The sequence below is a fragment of the Pseudophryne corroboree genome, chromosome 2, assembly GCF_028390025.1.
Source record: "Pseudophryne corroboree isolate aPseCor3 chromosome 2, aPseCor3.hap2, whole genome shotgun sequence".
Classification (NCBI taxonomy): Eukaryota; Metazoa; Chordata; class Amphibia; order Anura; family Myobatrachidae; genus Pseudophryne; species Pseudophryne corroboree.
Window position 1 is genome coordinate 341,729,853 of NC_086445.1, and position 21,883 is coordinate 341,751,735.

At 47.9% G+C, this 21,883-nt stretch overlaps 1 protein-coding gene across 3 annotated transcripts in view; it reads left to right on the plus strand.

Annotated features, from left to right (window-relative positions):
- DNAJC3 (DnaJ heat shock protein family (Hsp40) member C3) overlaps positions 1-21,883 on the plus strand; it is a 315,586-nt gene that overhangs the window by 251,624 nt on the left and 42,079 nt on the right. For all 3 annotated transcript variants that reach the window (XM_063953028.1, XM_063953030.1, XM_063953027.1), the window contains one exon: positions 7,862-7,982. In XM_063953028.1, coding sequence (XP_063809098.1) covers positions 7,862-7,982 — 121 coding nt within the window. The remainder of the gene's footprint in view (positions 1-7,861; positions 7,983-21,883) is intronic.

The following is a 21,883-nucleotide window of genomic DNA, read 5'->3' on the forward strand; positions in this document are numbered from 1 at the left end:
TACAGTTGAGATCAGTTTCTGGCTGATGCTGTTTTGTTCATGCTGTTAACTGGTTTAGTATATACCATGTTGTATGGTGTGGGCTGGTATGTATCTCGCCCTTAGATTAACAAAAATCCTTTCCTCGTACTGTCCGTCTCCTCTGGGCACAGTTCTGGGCATAGAGGGGGGAGCCAGTTCACACCCATCTAAAGTCTTAGAGTGCCCATGTCTCCTGCGGAGCCCGTCTATACCCCATGGTCCTTATGGAGTCCCCAGCATCCTCTACAGACTAGGAGAAAAAGATTTACTGGTAGGTTTAAAATCTTATTTTCTCTGGCTGGGTCCACAGGATTATCCACAGGATAACATTGGGATATTGTCGTGCGACAGCGAAAATGGCACCAACACGGTCACAAGCTTTCTGGCCTCCCAGGATGCATTGGGGCCTCCACTATATAGTCCCGCCCACTGACTCAGTCAGATCAGTTTTTTGCTTGGTGCGGCAGGAAGCCGCATGGTCACAGGGCTGCTGTGAAAGCAGCCTCAAGTTTTCATTACTTAATTTTTATAGACTTACTGTTTTGGTTTGAGCGACTTCTCTTAACAGCGTCTTAAACGTGTATTAGAAAGAGTCGCTCCAACAACTCCCCACCGGGTCGCAACAACGCTTACCTTCGCGGTACAGTGCTGTCTCGACGGGCGTCTGTGTCGGATGTTCTAGCAGGTCCAGCAGACGTTACCAGGCTGTGGCCGGAGCATATGGACTTCCTCTTACTAGAGGGGTCAGGACACAGCTACGCTGATTTGGTGGAGACTACAAACAGCGTGTTGATGCGCCGAACATCTCGAGTGTGACAGCGCTACGCTCCGGGGATCATAGGCGCCAGGACTAGGTGAGGCCGCGATCCTGGGAGTTTAAGTCAACAGGGGGTTTCAGACGCTCTCCTTGCCGTCCCTCCTTCGAGTTCATGGCCAGTTCCCGCGGGTCTCTCGTTTCATGAACTGAATGACCTCACTTCCGGCTCAGACGCTACCACGAGGGTACTCGGTCGCAGCTTAGACGCTGCGGTTCTGTACACTGGATATAAACCCGCCCAGACCGAGTCGCAGGCCTTTAGTGTCTGCATGCACGTGGAGTCGCTCAGCGTCCGTGTCCGTTGGTGAGCGTCCGTGTCCGTTATCAGTTACCAAGAGCGGCAGTGTACACCAGTAGCGTCTGAATCCACTCAGCGTCTTTCGAGCGTCTTTGCTTGGATATGGAAGTGTGGTGAGTCTCCCTGTATCCCGCTCCCTGGAGGCAGGGTATACAGTACTAAAAATTCCTTCTACTTCTTAGTGTGCACTGTTAATTTTTAGTACCTATTGCATATGACACCTGTATATTACTGTGTTTTCTGCATGTTATGTTGAAAAAAGAACCAGTTAAACAGAAGTACAATTTTCCTACTTATGTATAAGTTATTATGGAGGTTGTATTCTCTTATGACAATGTCTAATGCTTTATCATGTGACTGACTGCTAGTATGTGTGCTGACTTTTCTGTGTAATGTCAGTCCTGTTCTGACCCTCAAATCAGGTGCACTGTGGTCAGATTGATTTCACCTCTATATACTGATTATAGGGTGTGGTTCAGTCACAAAATTGTGTAGTCAATATCAGAAAAAATGTCTGTGAGCGGCAAAAGTGATGAGGAGAATTTGTCAAGCACTCCTACAGCCCTAACATGCTTATCTTGTAAGTCAGGGGTAATTGATATGATTCAATTGGTCACTTATGAGGGTTTGTGTGCAAACTGTTTCGCTTTTCAGCGAAGTAAAAAACAGGAGTTAGTTCAACCTCCAGTAGAGCCACCAAGGAATATGTTCGCAAAGACTCTGTCTTCAATAGCGGACAGGTTAGCTCCAGTAGCACCACCTCAAGGGTTAGGTTACACTATGAACCCATACATGCAGCTCCCTTCCTATGGTTTGGTTCCAGTAGCCTCTACAAGCAACCAAGGGGTAGGTAAGACTAAGACAGATACGTCTGTATGGCAGACTACACAAGAGGATACATCGGATGATGATGCGGAAACAATAGATTCAACTCCGTATGATGATCAGTCGCAGAGCTTTAGTTCAGATGATGTAGCTGAACTCATATATGCAGTAAAGGCTGTGCTTTCTCTGGAAGAACCAGCCAAGACAGCGTTAAAAGCAAAAGCACCTGTATTCAAACGAACAAAGTCAGTGAAAGCTGAATTTCCAGCGTCAGAGGAGTTGACGGAAATGATGGATGAGTCTTGGGCAGCGCCCGGTAAAAAGTATAAGATTCCTAGGAGATGGGATTCTTATTATCCATTTCCTGCTGGAGATTGTTCGAAGAGAGAAGTTCCTCCAAAAGTAGATGCACATGTTCTGCGACTAGTGCACAAATCTGCTTTGCCACTGTCATCTACCTCTTTGAATGATGTCACAGACAGGAGGGTAGAGAGCCTATTGAAAAATATTTTTTCTCTTGTGGGTGCAGTGGTAAGACCTGCTATGGCTTCGGCCTGGGTAGCAAAGGCAATGGGCGAATGGATAGAGGAACTAGAGAATGACATCCCCTCTCCTACTAGGGAGCAAGAGGATCGTCTTTGCCGTTTAAGACAATCTGCCCAGTATTTAGAAGAAGCAGCCATTGATGTAGGCACTGTTGCTTCTAAAGCTTCAGCCCTGGCAGTAGTCGCTCGCAGAGCAGTCTGGCTACGGACCTGGAAGGCAGATGCGGAGTCCAAGAAGGAATTGGAAGCATTGCCTTTCGTGGGTAATATATTATTTGGAAAACCTTTATCGGATATCCTAGAGTCAGAGGCTGAATCGAAGAAGGTCAGATTTCTGGCTACCTACAACCCTAAGTCCAAGGGTTTAAAATTTCGCTCATTTCGCTGGCAAAGCAAAGCGAAAGGTAAAGAGGAGCCTAAACAACCCCAGTTTAAATCCAGGGGTAGGAAGCAGTGGGCTAGCAAAAAGCCAGCTTCCAAACCTGAACAAAAGCCCTCAGCCTGAAGAGACGGGCCTCCGCCTGGAGGATTCCAGGGTTGGGGGCCGACTCCTGCAATTTGCACACACATGGCAACAGTCAACAACAGATGCCTGGGTGCAGAAGGTAGTATCTCAGGGGTATGGGTTCCCATTCAGGAGGCAGCCTCCTCAAAGATTTTTTTGCACCAGCCTGTCTCGTATAGAGTCGAAGGCCAATGCCCTGCAAGAAGCAGTCCAAAAATGACTGCAGTCAGGTGTGATTGTCCCAGTACCTCCATCACAAAAGGGACAGGGGTATTACTTCAATCTGTTTCTAATCCAGAAACCAAATGGGTCATATCGACCAATTCTAAATCTGAAGATGTTGAACAATTACATATGGATCCCGAAGTTCCACATGGAGACGTTACGCTCCATAATGTTGGCTATGGAACCGGGAGACTATATGGTATCTCTGGATGTGCGGGATGCTTACCTACATGTGCCTATAGCACTATCACATCAGTGTTACCTCAGGTTTGCCATCCTCAAGGAACACTTCCAGTTCCAAGCTCTGCCCTTCGGGCTAGCTACAGCACCCAGGGTGTTTACCAAGATCATGGTGGTTATGGCAGCTTGTCTGCGCAAACAAGGGATAAGGATATTCCCATACCTAGACGACCTATTAATCTTAAGCACAGTCGCAAGATTTACTGTTGAGCCATCTCCAACAGATGATAGTTTGTTTACAGAGACACGGGTGGCTCATAAATTGGGAGAAGTCGTCCCTGAATCCATCACAGCGGATGGTTCATTTGGGAGCCATATTGGATTCAGACCTACAGAGAGTTCTCTTACCAGAGAAGAAAATAGTCAAGGTGCAGGTCATGGCTCAGGAAGCGTTGCAAGCCCAGACAATGTCAGTCCATGCAGCAATGCGACTGTTGGGTCTGATGGTATCAACGTTCGACATGGTGGAATATGCGCAATTCCACTCCAGACCATTGCAGCATCTCATTTTGACAAAATGGAACGGAAATCATCAAACAATAAAGAAGCAGATGATATAGATTCCAGTAAATGTGAAAAGGTCTCTAGCATGGTGGCTACAGACAGACCATTTAAACAAGGGGAGACCCTTTTGGATAAAAGAGTGGCAAGTCCTGACGACAGATGCCAGCCTGCAAGGTTGGGGGGCGGTACTCGGAAGCCTATGGTTCCAGGGAAAATGGACCGCAAGAGAAAGTCGCCTGCCGATAAATCTGTTAGAAATAAGAGCCATTTACTTGGCCCTAGTTCAGGCAAAGGACAATCTACAAGGAAGACCAGTCCAGATCCGCTCAGACAATGCGACGGAAGTAGCATACCTAAATCATCAAGGAGGGACTCACAGCAAGAGTCTGATGGAGGAAGTAACTCCCATTCTAAAGTGGACAGAACTCCATCTCCCAGCATTGTCAGCAGTATTTGTCCCGGGTGTACTAAATTGGGAAGCGGATTTTCTCAGTCGGCACACCATTCAGGAAACCGAATGGGCACTACACCCAGAAGTGTTTCAGACACTGGTGAACAGATGGGGTCTACCGGAGATAGACCTTATGGCGTCTCGTCTAAACAACAAAGTTCCGAGGTACGGATCAAGAACAAGGGACCCAGGAGCAGTCCTGGTAGACGCACTGTCAGTAGAATGGAGGTTTCAGCTGGCATATCTGTTCCCTCCAATATCTCTGTTACCCAGAGTAGTGAGAAAGATAAAACAGGCAAAAGGAGCAATCATTCTAATAGCTCCAGCTTGGCCAAGAAGGCATTGGTACACAGATCTGTGGAGAATGTCCGTGGAAGCACCGATACTGCTCCCTCAACGTCCAGATCTGTTAATGCAGGGTCCTTGTTGTCACAGTCATCTGGATCGCCTGTCTTTGACGGCGTGGCTGTTGAAACCTCTATCTTAGAGGCTAAAGGATTTTCAAAGCAAGTAATCCAAACCATGCTTAGAGCAAGAAAGCCTTCTTCGGCCCGTGTATATCATAGAATATGGCAAGCCTATATTCATTGGTGTTCTGGAAAAAATTACAATCCAAGAGCCTTTAAAGTAGCTAGGATTTTGGATTTTCTGCAGGCAGGATTGGATAAGGGGTTGAAGGTTGCTTCCTTGAGGGTGCAAGTCTCAGCGTTGACTGTATGGTTTCAGCAGAAGATTGCTGACCTACAGGATGTACGTACGGTTTTCCAAGGAGTAGTACATATTCAACCTCCATTTGTTCCTCCTGCAGCTCCCTGGGATTTGAATTTAGTTCTTAAATTTCTCCAGGGTCCTTTGTTTGAACCACTTGAGAGAGCGGATCTTAAGTGGTTAACGATTAAAGTTCTTTTTTTACTGGCAATGGCGTCAGCCAGAAGAGTGTCAGATTTAGGAGCATTATCATGTAAGTCTCCTTTCCTAAGTTTTTTTCCAGACAGAGCAGTTCTCAGAACGAGATCTAGTTATCTTCCAAAGGTGGTGTCAAAGTTTCACCTGAATGAAGAGATTGTAGTCCCAGCTTTTCAGGTATCGGGACTATCTGCGGGAGAAGCGTCACTGGACGTGGTCCGGTCTTTAAAAATCTATATAGATCGTACTAGTGCCATCAGGAAAACAGATTCCCTCTTCATCCTCTACGGATTCCATAGGAGAGGTTGGCCTGCTAGTAAACAGACGCTGGCGAGATGGCTCCGAGTGGTAATATCTGAAGCTTATTCTCATGCAGATCTCCCTATTCCGGCTAATGTCTCTGCACACTCTACACGTAAGGTAGGTCCTTGGGCAGCACAACAGGGTGCATCAGCAGAACAGATATGTAAGGCAGCCACATGGTCTTCCATAAACACATTCATCAGACATTATGCCTTGGATTCTTTTGCCTCTCATGACGCAGACTTCGGGCGAAAGGTCCTCCTGTGCAATCAGGAGCGTCCCCACCACTAAAATGGCTTTGGGAATCCCAATGTTATCCTGTGGATAATCCTGTGGACCCAGCCAGAGAAATAAACGTTATGGTAAGAACTTACCGTTGATAACGTGATTTCTCTTATGTCCACAGGTATCCACAGGGATCCCACCCGGACGCATCTGATTTGAGGATCTAGACAAACACTAAAAACCTCTTCCTTCTTGTATGGAAGGGTGTGCATGTGTGTTCTTATCGCCTGTACAGGTCTCTACCTAATGTTCCTGCCTATAATTGCTGTGGAAAGAACTGATCTGACTGAGACAGTGGGCGGGACTATATAGTGGAGGCCCCAATGCATCCTGGGAGGCCAGAAAGCTCGTGACCGTGTTGGTGCCATTTTCGCTGTCGCTCGACAATATCCCAAAGTTATCCTGTGGATACCTGTGGACATAAGAGAAATCACGTTATCAACGGTAAGTTCTTACCATAACGTTTATTTTTTACCCGCTGCGCTTATGGCTAGTAGTAATTTCTTACTACCCGGGGTTATTCGAAGCATAGGATTAACCATTCCAAAAATTGCCCACTCCGGGGTAAATGGGACATAATTTGTCAATTTTAATTCAGCATATCTGCGTATTAAGTGCCAGAAATATTTTACAATAGGGCAAGCCCACAGGCAATGGTAGTTATCCGCCCCCTCCCGATGACACCTGGGACAGTTATGAGTCGTGGAGGTTCCTATATGAAATCGACGTAGCGGGGAAAGATATGCATTATGAAATATGTTTAAAAATAGCTCAGTATACATGCTAGAAAGGAGGGTTCTGCGAGAATATAGAAGGGCCATTTTAACACTTTCTTTACTCTAATGGGCCCTACACATTAGGCGATGTGCCGCCGAGGTGCCCGACGGCCGATACGGCAGACAGGCGACCCGGCGGCGGGGTGGCAGTGACGGGGGGAGTGAAGTTTCTTCACTCCCCCCGTCACCCGGCTCCATAGACGTGCAGGCAAATATGGACGATCTCGTCCATATCGGCCTGCATGCACAGCCGACATGTCACCAGCGATGAACGAGTGCGGGGCCGCGCATTGTTCATCACTGGTGACTCCACACTGCACGATATGAACGTTATCTCGTTCATTAATGAACGAGATCGTTCATATCGTGCAGTGATATCGGCATGTGTGTAGGGCCTATTACAGACAGAAGCATGCACGGATCTCACAGATCTGTGCATGCTTCTCCAAAAATCGCCAGTCTAAACCTGGTCTATTATTCTGGCGATTTTTGGTAAGGTTTTTGTGTGCAAGTGGAAAAATCGCATCCTATTACATGTGCGATTTTCAATGTGAAAACATCTGGATGCAATTTTTCACTTGCGATTTTTGGTATATGTTCAAAACTTGCAATTTTTAACAAAATCGCAAGCTATTACATTTGTGCGAATTTGTAGTACAAATTGCACGTTTTCCAAAATCGTACCCTATTACATTTAGCCTACAGTCTGAGAAAAGGAAGAGCGTTTCTGACCAACTTGCATCTGTAATGTTATATATTAGAGGTAGAGATCACATTTGAATTACTATGTACAAAAAAAAAGAGGAAATAGAGGTGAAAGAAAAGGACAGTAAGACGGGGAGGATGTGTGGTATGAGAGGGAATGGAGCAGGATGAGGCAGGGCATGTACACACCAAGACTACTTTGGAACCAATGTAAAGGCCTGGCTATGCTACATCATTCCAGAAAAGAGGGATGGAGTCTAAGGTGAAGAAAACTTGCCTTAATGATTGTGAGCAAAGCTAAGAGAGAGTGCAGCCGTCCACAAAATATGTACTGGTTATGCTTATGCTGAAATCGCACTTTCTGTATTAGCATGTGTTAGCAGTGCTGGCAGAATACAGAGTTGGCCTTAATGCTAGTGTCTTGTCTATAATAAATGTAGACTTCTTTTTTCTAGAACCAGCAATCTACTGAAGCCATTAAAGAGTGCACAGAGTTTCTGGAGAAAGAAACTGATAACGTGAATGCTCTGAAGGACCGAGCTGAGGCTTACATACAAGAAGAAATGTATGAAGAAGGTACTATTCTCTTTCACTTATGATTATCTATTTTAATTTTCTGTATAAGACTAATACATATACAGAATGTCATTGTTTGTACGGGTGATACTTATTGAAGTACATTAGTCACATATTCATACTCCTGGTAATCACTTTAATTGCACGGACAGCTTACTCTGCTCATACATGTGCCTTGGTTACGTTACCTTGGGTAGTGTGAAGACAAAGCAATACTTACTTATATAAAGAGAGTCTTTCAAACAGGGAAACTACTTCATTAGAATTGTTCCAAAGGTGTTCCCAAGGTAACCATTATTCATCTTTCTAACCCTGTATTAATGTAAGGCCAAGACATTTATTTCAAGGAGCAAATAAACTGAAAGGAGAAAGACCATTAAAATAATGTGCAAACCATAAAGTATACAAAGTAAAGGAATATTACAGAATACTGCACTTGTAATGTCATAGCAAATGTATCAACTTTATCTGTGTTTAAAACTTTATCTTGTGGGATAAATAATTAGTACTCTGTACAGCACCATTCTATATCAGAGGCTGGCAGGTCAGCCCTTGCATACAGTCCACAGATCATGCATTGGTACAGTACCATTCTATATCAGAGGCTGGCAGGTCAGCCCTTGCATACAGTACACAGATCATGCATTGGTACAGTACCATTCTATATCAGAGGCTGGCAGGTCAGCCCTTGCATACAGTACACAGATCATGCATTGGCACAGTACCATTCTATATCAGAGGCTGGCAGGTCAGCCCTTGCATACAGTACACAGATCATGCATTGGCACAGTACCATTCTATATCAGAGGCTGGCAGGTCAGCCCTTGCATACAGTACACAGATCATGCATTGGCACAGTACCATTCTATATCAGAGGCTGGCAGGTCAGCCCTTGCATACAGTACACAGATCACACATCTGTACAGCACCATTCTATATCAGAGGCTGGCAGGTCAACCCTTGCATACAGTACACAGATCATGCATTGGTACAGTACCATTCTATATCAGAGGCTGGCAGGTCAGCCCTTGCATACAGTACACAGATCATGCATTGGCACAGTACCATTCTATATCAGAGGCTGGCAGGTCAGCCCTTGCATACAGTACACAGATCATGCATTGGCACAGTACCATTCTATATCAGAGGCTGGCAGGTCAGCCCTTGCATACAGTACACAGATCATGCATTGGCACAGTACCATTCTATATCAGAGGCTGGCAGGTCAGCCCTTGCATACAGTACACAGATCATGCATTGGCACAGTACCATTCTATATCAGAGGCTGGCAGGTCAGCCCTTGCATACAGTACACAGATCACACATCTGTACAGCACCATTCTATATCAGAGGCTGGCAGGTCAACCCTTGCATACAGTACACAGATCATGCATTGGCACAGTACCATTCTATATCAGAGGCTGGCAGGTCAGCCCTTGCATACAGTACACAGATCATGCATTGGCACAGTACCATTCTATATCAGAGGCTGGCAGGTCAGCCCTTGCATACAGTACACAGATCACACATCTGTACAGCACCATTCTATATCAGAGGCTGGCAGGTCAACCCTTGCATACAGTACACAGATCACACATCAGTACAGTACCATTCTATATCAGAGGCTGGCAGGTCAGCCCTTGCATACAGTACATAGATCACACATCAGTACAGCACCATTCTATATCAAAGGCTGGCAGGTCAGCCCTTGCATACAGTACACAGATCACACATCAGTACAGTACCATTCTATATCAGAGGCTGGCAGGTCAGCCCTTGCATACAGTACACAGATCACACATCAGTACAGCACCATTCTATATCAGAGGCTGGCAGGTCAGCCCTTGCATACAGTACACAGATCACACATCAGTACAGCACCATTCTATATCAGAGGCTGGCAGGTCAGCCCTTGCATACAGTACACAGATCACACATCAGTACAGCACCATTCTATATCAGAGGCTGGCAGGTCAGCCCTTGCATACAGTACACACACAGATCACACATCAGTACAGCACCATTCTATATCTGAGGCTGGAGGTGCATGCTGGACATTGTAACTCCGCAGCCACTGGCTATATTGACTCTTTCTGCAGCAGGGTACATTGGTTTCCACAGGGAAACATCGGATGTAGAGTGGATCTTGATCCAGAGAGGCACCAACAGGCTAAAGTTTTAGGCTGTCCCAGGATGCATTGTGGGGCCTCCTCTATAAGTAGGGTTGCCATCTCTCCCTGATTTCCTGGATTCTCCAGAATTTGGTGGCAACCCTCCAGGAGGATTTTCCCTTCACCCGGATTCCTGGATTCTCCAGGAATAATGGGACCCTGGGAGCACCAGCATTGCTCCTTTGCAGCCGAGGAACTCGATAAACTACATTGACTGTCTCGCGAGATGATAACATCAAATCTTGCGAGACTGTGTTCAGCCCAGACTGATCTGAAGCTGCCATGACGCTGCCATCGGCAGCTCTTCCTCAGTGTTTATATAACTATATACAAGTGCGCTGTCAATAGCCGCTGGTATAGAGATGGTCAAGTTCCCTTAGATGCAACAAAAACAATACAGAAACCAGCGCTGGCTGTGAAGATATAAGAAATCTGGACGGTTTGTTAAATAAAAAAAAAATATTTACCAATAAACATTAAAAAAAATAGATATAAAAGGGTATACATATGGATAAAGGCTAATAAAGTATAGACAATGCCATAGAAATGGTTTGAATTAAGCTGCCAACCAATTAAAATGTTTTGACACTCAGCCGATCCACCAAAAAGGTTCCTGTAAATAAGTCCTCATAGGCTAGGACCTCCACCAAATAGTAAGAGGCAATAAACACTGGATATTACCAGAACAGTTGGAATCATTCCTTAATGTGCTATCAGCCTTAGGAATTGTCCATTTATGGCCAGAGGGGAGTCCATATATTAGGAACTTTAAGATGATAATCCAAGTGGTGGAGTGCAGTGTCCAATTGATGCCAAAGATGGATATCAGGAATCCAAGATCGCTGGTGTGATCTCCTGATGAAGCTGGATGTCCTATAACCAGCGAAACTCGTAGAGCCTGAATCTGACAGCTGACACCACACAAGCCATCTTGGATTCCTGATATCCATCTGTGCTCAATACGCTTGTGACACGCCTTACGCCCCCTATGGGACATCCTGTGCAATTACAGCCACTTATTGTCCCTATAGTAAATCCGCCTTGGGCGGAAAATTTGTCTACCCAGTTGCAGCAATGGAGTCACTCCTTAGTTAGACATAAAGCTGCCCCAAGTCACTCTCGCGTCATGGGGTCATTTAAGCGGGCTACTTCCTCCTCACACTTCACTAATCTCTCAGAAGATTCTTCTGATGAGTATGGGGAGTACACTGTCCCGTCAGACACTGACACTGCTGCTTCTGACGAGGAATCCACTACTCAGGTTGATGTCCCTAACTTAGTGGTTGCTATTAAGCAGATCCTACAAATCACTGATGATGACGAGGATTACACTACGGTGTCTAAGAAACCTGATGGGTTTGAACGTCAGAAGGTAACTAAAATGTTATTACTTCTGACTATCTAGTGGACATGCAACAAGAATCCTGGTCTCTTCCAGTAATGAAATTCTCCCGGTCTAAAAGGATGGTAGCTTGCTATCCTCTCCCTACAGAGTTGTGTAACAAGTGGGAAAATTCACCACCGGTGGATTCCCATGTCACCTGTCCATTGTGTCATCTACTCTGCCTGTCACTACTGTCACCTCACTGAAGGAACCGACTGATAAGCGTGTGGAAGGATGCCTGAAGTCTATTTACTCCCTTACAGGTGCTGTACATAGACCCACTATAGTAGCCTCTTGGGTTGCAAAAAGGAATTGAAGCATGTGTTAAGGTATTAGAGGAAGAGCTGCCTCAGGATATATCTGACATTGCCAGACAGTACCTGTCTCGCATGACCACCGCCGCCTATTACATTCAGGAGGCGTCCTCTGAGGCAGGAGTGTTGGCGGCCAAGGCATCGACTACGTCCATCTTGGCTCGCCGTATTCTGTGGTTGAGGTCATTGAAGGTGGACCTGGACTCCAAAAAGACCTTGGAGGTACTCCCTTTTCTCTGACGTCCTAGTGGATGCTGGGAACTCCGTAAGGACCATGGGGAATAGCGGCTCCGCAGGAGACTGGGCACAACTAAGAAAGATTTAGGACTACCTGGTGTGCACTGGCTCCTCCCTCTATGCCCTTCCTCCAGACCTCAGTTAGAATTTTGTGCCCGGCCGAGCTGGGTGCACACTAGGGGCTCTCCTGAGCTCCTAGAAAAGAAAGTATATTTTTAGGTTTTTTATTTTCAGTGAGATCTGCTGGCAACAGACTCACTGCTACGTGGGACTAAGGGGAGAGAAGCGAACCTACCTGCTTGCAGCTAGCTTGGGCTTCTAGGCTACTGGACACCATTAGCTCCAGAGGGATCGAACACAGGCCCAGCCTCGGTCGTCCGGTCCCGGAGCCGCGCCGCCGTCCCCCTTACAGAGCCAGAAGCAAGAAGACGTTCCTGGAAATCGGCGGCAGAAGACTTCGGTCTTCATCAAGGTAGCGCACAGCACTGCAGCTGTGCGCCATTGCTCCCCATGCACACCACATACTCCGGTCACTGATGGGTGCAGGGCGCTGGGGGGGGGGGGCGCCCTGGGCTGCAATATGAGTACCTTGCTGGCAAATACCACATAATATAGTCATAAAGACTATGGGGTATATGCAATAGCGGGCGAATTGGCAAAATAGGCGAATTCCAGGCCGTTTTCGCCTCCAAAAATCAATTCGCCTATGCAGTGCAGTCATTTTTCGCAAAAAAACGGCCCGTCAAAATTCGCCTTTTCTCAATTCGCCTTTTTCCGAATTCGCCTTTTCTGCAATGGTACAGATGCTGCAATTCGCCTCCAGCATATTCAATTCAAGTTTGGAAATTCGCCTGCAGTGCTTTTAGACAGCAAATTCGCGATTTTCACTCCGCCACACTTTGGAGGGTGAAAACAAATAAAAAAATTTTAAACATGTTTTTTTTTGTGTTTTTTTTTTTAGGAATAGCAGATCTATTTATATTAGAAGGGATTAGGTTTTTTTTTTTTTTTTGGGGGAGGCACAAATATTATTTATATATTTTTTAAAATAATATTTTTATTTTTTTATTTTTTTTATTGCTGGAACGGTAAAATCCGGGAAAAAAATGGCGTGGGGTCCCCCCTCCAAAGCATAACCAGCCTCGGGCTCATTGAGCTGGTCCTGGTTCTAAAAATGCGGGGAAAAAATTGACAGGGGATCCCCCGTATTTTTAAAACCAGCACCGGGCTCTGCGCCTGATGCTGGTGCCAAAAATACGGGGGACAAAACGAGTAGGGGTCCCCCGTATTTTTAACACCAGCATCGGGCTCCACTAGCTGGACAGATAATGCCACAGCCGGGGGTCACTTTTATACAGTGCCCTGCGGCCGTGGCATCAAATATCCAACTAGTCACCCCTGGCCGGGGAACCCTGGGGGAATGGGGACCCCTTCAATCAAGGGGTCCCCCCCCCCCAGCCACCCAAGGGCCAGGGGTGAAGCCCGAGGCTGTCCCCCCCCCATCCAATGGGCTGCGGATGGGGGGGCTGATAGCCTTTGTGTTCAAAAAAAAAGATATTGTTTTTTCCATTAGTACTACAAGTCCCAGCAAGCCTCCCCTGCAAGCTGGTACTTGGAGAACCACAAGTACCAGCATGCGGGAGAAAAACGGGCCCGCTGGTACCTGTAGTTCTAATGGAAAAAAAATACCCAAATAAAAACAGGACACAGACACCGTCGACAGTAAAACTTTATTACACACTGCCGACACACACATACTTACCTATGTTCACACGCCGACATCGGTCCTCTTCTCCATGTAGAATCCCGGGGTACCTGAAAATAAAAGATCAATTATACTCACCTCAACAGGCTCCAGAGATAAATCCACGGACTTGGCAAAAAAAGAAAGCGCATTTACCCGCACCAAAAACGGACTGAAAGGTGTCCCATGCTGACACATGGGACACCTATCCACGATTAAGATCTGTCAGTGACAGTTGTCACTGACAGGTCTCTAAGCCAATCAGGAAGCGCAACTTCGTTGCGCTAACCTGATTGGCTGATCGCTGTGACAGCGCATCGCACAGCTCCCTCCATTATATTCAATGGTGGGAACTTAGCGGCTAGCGGTGAGGTCACCCGCCGGTCAGCGGTGACCGGCGGGTGACCCCACCGCTAGCCGCTAAGTTCCCACCATTGAAAGTAATGGAGGGAGCTGTGCGAGGCGCTGTCAGAGTACAGACGGCGTCCAGCCAATCAGATGAGCGCCACGGCAGTAGCGCTTCCTGATTGGCTGAAGGGACATCAGTGACAGGAGTCACGTGATGTCCCGGCATTCGGGGAGAGGGGTCCCATGTGTCAGCATGGGACCCCTTTCGGTCCGCAGGTCCGGTTGTTCGTTTTCTTTTTTTGCCAAGTCCGTGGATTTATCTCTGGAGCCTGTTGAGGTGAGTATAATTGATCTTTTATTTTCAGGTACCCCGGGATTCTACATGGAGAAGAGGACCGATGTCGGCGTGTGAACATAGGTAAGTATGTGTGTGTCGGCAGTGTGTAATAAAGTTTTACTGTCGACGGTGTCTGTGTCCTGTTTTTATTTGGGTATTTTTTTTCCATTAGAACTACAGGTACCAGCGGGCCCGTTTTTCTCCCGCATGCTGGTACTTGTGGTTCTCCAAGTACCAGCTTGCAGGGGAGGCTTGCTGGGACTTGTAGTACTAATGGAAAAAACAATATCTTTTTTTTTGAACACAAAGGCTATCAGCCCCCCCATCCGCAGCCCATTGGATGGGGGGGGACAGCCTCGGGCTTCACCCCTGGCCCTTGGGTGGCTGGGGGGGGGGGACCCCTTGATTGAAGGGGTCCCCATTCCCCCAGGGTTCCCCGGCCAGGGGTGACTAGTTGGATATTTGATGCCACGGCCGCAGGGCACTGTATAAAAGTGACCCCCGGCTGTGGCATTATCTGTCCAGCTAGTGGAGCCCGATGCTGGTGTTAAAAATACGGGGGACCCCTACTCGTTTTGTCCCCCGTATTTTTGGCACCAGCATCAGGCGCAGAGCCCGGTGCTGGTTTTAAAAATACGGGGGATCCCCTGTCAATTTTTTCCCCGCATTTTTAGAACCAGGACCAGCTCAATGAGCCCGAGGCTGGTTATGCTTTGGAGGGGGGACCCCACGCCATTTTTTTTTCGGGTTTTTCCCCGTTTTTTCCCGTTTTTTAAAATCGCGGTAAAATCCGCAAAATCGGCCGATTTTCGCCCGCGACTCTGGCGAATCCGTTTTTCATTGCATATGGTGAATTCCGGAAGCCACCTTCCGGAATTCACCTGGCGAATTTGGTCGAATTGAAAAAACGGCGATAATTGCCGCGATTTCGCCCGCTATTGCATATACCCCTATATGTGTAAAATACCCCTGCCAAATATACATTTAAAAAAGCGTGAGAAGTCAGCCGGAAAAGGGGCGGGGCTATCTCCCCCAGCACACTGGCGCCATTTTCCCTCACAGCTCCGCTGGAAGGACGCTCCCAAGGCTCTCCCCTGCAGTTTCCAGACTACATAGGGTAAAAAAGAGAGGGGGGGCACTAAATTTAGGCGCATTTAATATATATATAGCTGCTATAGGGAAAAATCACTTGTGTAGTGTGTATCCCTGCATTATATAGCGCTCTGGTGTGTGCTGGCATACTCTCTCTCTGTCTCCCCAAAGGACTTTGTGGGGTCCTGTCCTTGTTCTGAGCATTCCCTGTGTGTGTGTGTGGTGTGTCGGCACGGCTGTGTCGACATGTTTGATGAGGAGGCTTATGTGGAGGCGGAGCAGGGGCCGATAAATGTGATGTCACCCCCTGCGGGGTCGACACCTGAATGGATGGGCATGTGGAAGGAATTACGTGACAGTGTCAACTCCTTACATAAAAGGTTTGACGACATAGCAGATGTGGGACAGCCGGCTTCTCAGCTCGTGCCTGCCCAGGCGTCTCAAAAGCCATCAGGGGCTCTAAAACGCCCGCTACCTCAGATGGCAGACACAAATGTCGACACGGATACTGACTCCAGTGTCGACGATGATGAGACTAGTGTACATTCCAATAGAGCCACCCGTTACATGATTACGGCAATGAAGAATGTGTTGCACATTTCTGATATTACCCCAGGTGCCACAAAAAAGGGTATTCTGTTTGGGGAGAAAAAACTACCAGTGGTTTTTCCCCCTTCTGATGAATTAAATGAAGTATGTGAAGAAGCGTGGGCTTCCCCCGATAAGAAACTGGTAATTTCTAAAAAGTTACTAATGGCGTACCCTTTCCCGCCAGAGGATAGGTCACGTTGGGAGACATCCCCTAGGGTGGATAAAGCGCTCACACGCCTGTCAAAGAAGGTGGCACTACCGTCTCCGGACACGGCCGCCCTAAAGGAACCTGCTGATAGGAAGCAGGAGGATATCCTGAAGTCTGTATATACACACTCGGGAATTATACTGAGACCGGCTATTGCTTCAGCATGGATGTGCAGTGCTGCAGCTGCGTGGTCAGATTCCTTGTCGGAAAACATTGATACCCTAGACAGGGACACTATATTGCTAACCGTAGAGCATATTAAAGACGCTGTCTTATACATGAGAGATGCACAGAGGGATATTTGCCAGCTGGCATCTAAAATAAACGCAATGTCCATTTCTGCCAGGAGAGGATTGTGGACCCGGCAGTGGACAGGAGATGCAGATTCTAAAAGGCACATGGAAGTTTTGCCTTACAAGGGTGAGGAGTTGTTTGGGGATGGTCTCTCGGACCTCGTTTCCACAGCAACAGCTGGGAAGTCAGCATTTTTACCCCATGTTCCCTCACAGCCAAAGAAAGCACCGTATTATCAGGTACAGTCTTTTCGGCCCCAGAAAGGCAAGCGGGTTAGAGGCGCGTCCTTTCTGCCCAGAGGCAGAGGTAGAGGGAAAAAGCTGCAACATACAGCCATTTCCCAGGAACAAAAGTCCTCCCCCACTTCCTCTAAGTCCACCGCATGACGCTGGGGCTCCACAGGCGGAGCCAGGTACGGTGGGGGCCCGTCTCAAGAACTTCAGCAACCAGTGGGCTCGTTCACGGGTGGATCCCTGGATTCTACAGGTAGTATCTCAGGGGTACAAGCTGGAATTCGAGACGTCTCCCCCTCGCCGTTTCCTCAATTCTGCCTTGCCGACAGCTCCCCCGGATAGGGAGGCAGTGCTGGAGGCGATTCACAAGCTGTATTCTCAGCAGGTGATAAATCAAGGTACCCCTCCTTCAACAAGGACGGGGTTACTATTCCACAATGTTTGTGGTACCGAAACCGGACGGTTCGGTGAGACCCATTTTAAATTTAAAATCTTTGAACGCTTATATAAGAAGGTTCAAGTTCAAGATGGAATCGCTCAGAGCGGTGATTGCAAGCCTGGACGAGGGGGATTACATGGTGTCACTGGACATCAAGGATGCTTACCTGCATGTCCCCATTTACCCTCCTCACCAGGAGAACCTCAGATTTGTGGTACAGGACTGTCATTACCAATTCCAGACGTTGCCGTTTGGTCTGTCCACGGCACCGAGGGTATTTACCAAGGTAATGGCCGAAATGATTATACTCCTTCGGAAAAAGGGAGTTTTAATTATCCCGTACTTGGACGATCTCCTTATAAAGGCGAGGTCCAGGGAACAGTTGTTGATCGGAGTAGCACTAGCTCGGGAAGTGCTACAACAGCACGGCTGGATCCTGAATATTCCAAAGTCGCAGCTGGTTCCTACAACGTGTCTACTATTCCTGGGGATGGTTCTGGACACAGAACAGAAAAAAGTGTTTCTCCCGGAGGAGAAGGCCAAGGAGTTATCGTCTCTAGTCAGAGACCTCCTAAAACCAAAACAGGTGTCGTGCACCACTGCACGCGAGTCCTGGGAAAGATGGTGGCTTCTTATGAAGCAATTCCATTCGGAAGGTTCCATGCAAGGATCTTTCAGTGGGATCTGTTGGACAAGTGGTCCGGGTCGCATCTTCAGATGCATCGGCTGATAACCCTGTCTCCAAGGGCCAGGGTGTCGCTACTGTGGTGGCTGCAGAGTGCTCATCTTCTAGAGGGCCGCAGATTCGGCATACAGGACTGGATCCTGGTGACCACGGATGCCAGCCTTCGAGGTTGGGGGGCAGTCACACAGGGAAGAAACTTCCAAGGACTATGGACAAGTCAGGAGACTTCCCTACACATAAATATTCTGGAACTAAGGGCCATTTACAATGCCCTAAGTCAGGCTAGACCCCTGCTTCAACACCGGCCGGTGCTGATCCAGTCAGACAACATCACGGCGGTCGCTCATGTAAACGACAGGGCGGCACAAGAAGCAGGATGGCGATGGCAGAAGCCACAAGGATTCTCCGATGGGCGGAAAATCATGTGTTAGCACTGTCAGCAGTGTTCATTCCGGGAGTGGACAACTGGGAAACAGACTTCCTCAGCAGGCACGACCTCCACCCGGGAGAGTGGGGACTTCATCCAGAAGTCTTCCAAATGATTGTACACCGTTGGGAAAGGCCACAGGTGGACATGATGGCGTCCCGCCTCAACAAAAAGCTAAAAAGATATTGCGCCAGGTCAAGGGACCCTCAGGCGATAGCTGTGGACGCTCTAGTGACACCGTGGGTGTACCAGTCGGTTTATGTGTTCCCTCCTCTGCCTCTCATACCCAAGGTACTGAGAATAATAAGAAGGAGAGGAGCAAGAACTATACTTGTGGTTCCGGATTGGCCAAGAAGAGCTTGGTACCCAGAACTTCAAGAAATGATCTCAGAGGACCCATAGCCTCTGCCGCTCAGACAGGACCTGCTGCAGCAGGGACCCTGTCTGTTCCAAGACTTACCGCGACTGCGTTTGACGGCATGGCGGTTGAACGCCGGATCCTGAAGGAAAAGGGCATTCCGGAGGAAGTCATCCCTACGCTGATTAAAGCTAGGAAGGAGGTGACCGCAAACCATTATCACCGCATATGGCAAAAATATGTTGCGTGGTGTGAGGCCAGAAGGGCCCCAACGGAGGAATTTCAGCTGGGTTGATTTCTGCACTTCCTACAGTCAGGGGTGACTATGGGCCTCAAATTAGGTTCCATTAAGGTCCAGATTTCGGCTCTGTCGATTTTCTTCCAAAAAGAACTGGCTTCACTGCCTGAAGTTCAGACGTTTGTTAAAGGAGTGCTGCATATTCAGCCCCCTTTTGTGCCTCCAGTGGCACCTTGGGATCTCAACGTGGTGTTGGATTTCCTTAAGTCACATTGGTGTGAGCCACTTAAAACCGTGGAACTAAAATATCTCACGTGGAAAGTGGTCATTCTGTTGGCTTCGGCCAGGCGTGTATCAGAATTGGCGGCTTTGTCATGTAAAAACCCTTATCTGATTTTCCATATGGATAGGGCAGAATTGAGGACTCGTCCCCAATTTCTTCCTAAGGTGGTATCTGCTTTTCATTTGAACCAACCTATTGTGGTGCCTGCGGCTACTAAGGACTTGGAGGATTCCAAGTTGCTGGACGTAGTCAGGGCCCTGAAAATCTATGTTTCCAGGACGGCTGGAGTCAGGAAAACTGACTCGCTATTTATCCTGTATGCGCTCCAACAAGGTGCTCCTGCTTCAAAGCAGTCTATTGCTCGCTGGATCTGTAGTACGATTCAACTTGCACATTCAGCGGCTGGACTGCCGCATCCTAAATCTGTAAAAGCCCATTCCACGAGGAAAGTGGGCTCTTCTTGGGCGGCTGCCCGAGGGGTCTCGGCTTTACAACTTTGCCGAGCTGCTACTTGGTCGGGTTCAAACACGTTTGCTAAGTTCTACAAGTTTGATACCCTGGCTGAGGAGGACCTTGCTTTTGCTCATTCGGTGCTGCAGAGTCATCCGCACTCTCCCGCCTAACTAAAGGGTTATTGTTTAGAGCCATCTGTTGAGAGGCTCAGTTATTTTTCATACTGTTAACTGGGTATAGTATCACGAGTTATACGGTGTGATTGGTGTGGCTGGTATGAGTCTTACCCGGGATTCCAAAATCCTTTCCTTATTGTGTCAGCTCTTCCGGGCACAGTATCCTAACTGAGGTCTGGAGGAGGGGCATAGAGGGAGGAGCCAGTGCACACCAGGTAGTCCTAAATCTTTCTTAGTTGTGCCCAGTCTCCTGCGGAGCCGCTATTCCCCATGGTCCTTACGGAGTTCCCAGCATCCACTACGGACTACGAGAAATAGAATTACCGGTGAGAAAATTCTTATTTTAAGTGAGACATCCTGTTTGGGAAATACCTCAATAAAATTGTGGCTGACTTGGCGGCTGCTAAGACTGCCTTTCTCCCTAACACTACTCCTTCTGCACAGAAGGCAAAAGGTACCACTTTTCACTCCTTTTGGCCTCAAGAGAAAGCAAAAGGTCAGGCATACCCGAGACAATCTCGTGCTTCCAAAACCACAAAGCCCAAGGCTAAACAATCCTGGGCAGCCTGCCTCCAAACACGACAAGCCTGCTGCGTGACGGGACAAGCCTCCCCCTCGGGGACCCCAGGGTGGGAGACCAACTTCTGCTATTCACCTGGGTCTTGTTAAAGTCCACTTCAGACGCATGGGTGTGAGAAGTTGTCTCTCATGGGTACGCAGTCTCTTTCAAGAGGCATTCCCCTCACCAATTCTGCACAATGGTTATCCCTTCGGATCCGTTACAGGCGCAAGCTCTACAAATGGTTGGGAGTTCCCTCCTGGATACATGAGTGGTGGTGCCAGTACCTCTCTCCCAAAGAGGCAGAGGATACTACTCGACCCTGTTTCTAGTACCGAAACCCAATGGGTCTTTCCGGCGGTTACTCAACCTCAAATCACTGAACAAGTTTGGGAGAGTATCCAAGACACGGCGCTCAATTGTACTGGCCATGGAACCTCGAGATTATATGGTATCCCTGGATATACAAGATGCTTACCTGCATATACCTATTGCCATATCGCATCAGCAATATCTGCGGTTTTCTATTGGCAACCTTCGCTATCATTTCCAGGCTCCGCCATTTGAACTGGCCACGGCCCCTCGGATCTTCACCAAGGTTATGGCCATGATGACGGCTCATCTGCGTCGTCTGGGAATCAGGATCCTGCCATATCTGGATGACTTGCTAATCCTGGTGAACTCCCAAGATGTCCTCCTCAGTCATCTACAATTGATTGTAAACTTCCTACTAGCCCACGGGTGGCTCGTCAACTGGAAGAAGTCCTCGCTGGTCCCTGCTCGGAGCATGGTGCACCTGGGGGCTCTGCTGGACACACACAGTCAAAGACTGTTTCTGTCTCCAAAGTAAGTCCTGAAACTTCAGGACAGGATAAGATACTTCCTCTCTCGCCCAGGAGTTTTGATACACTCGGCGATGAAACTACTAGGCCTGATGGTGTCGGCTTGCGACATGGTAGAGTACGCTCAATTTCATTCTTGCCCTCTGCAGAGGGAAACTCCTCCCGATTTAATCATTCTGGAATTGTGGGCAGTGTTCAATTCTTTGTCTCTCGTCCTGCCTCTGTTAAAGAACAGGCTTGTTCAAGTACGGTCAGACAACGCCACCATGGTGGCATACATAAACCATCAAGGCGTCACTCGAAGCCGCATGGCAATGATGGAAGTGTAAAAAATCCTTCGTTGGGCGGAACGCCATCTGCCAGCAGTATCGGCAGTGTTCATTCCGGGAGTCCTCAACTGGGAAGCGGTTTTCTTCAGTCATCAGACGTGCATGCCGGAGAGTGGAGTCTTCATCAGGAAGTCTTTCAACTCCTAGTGGACAAATGGG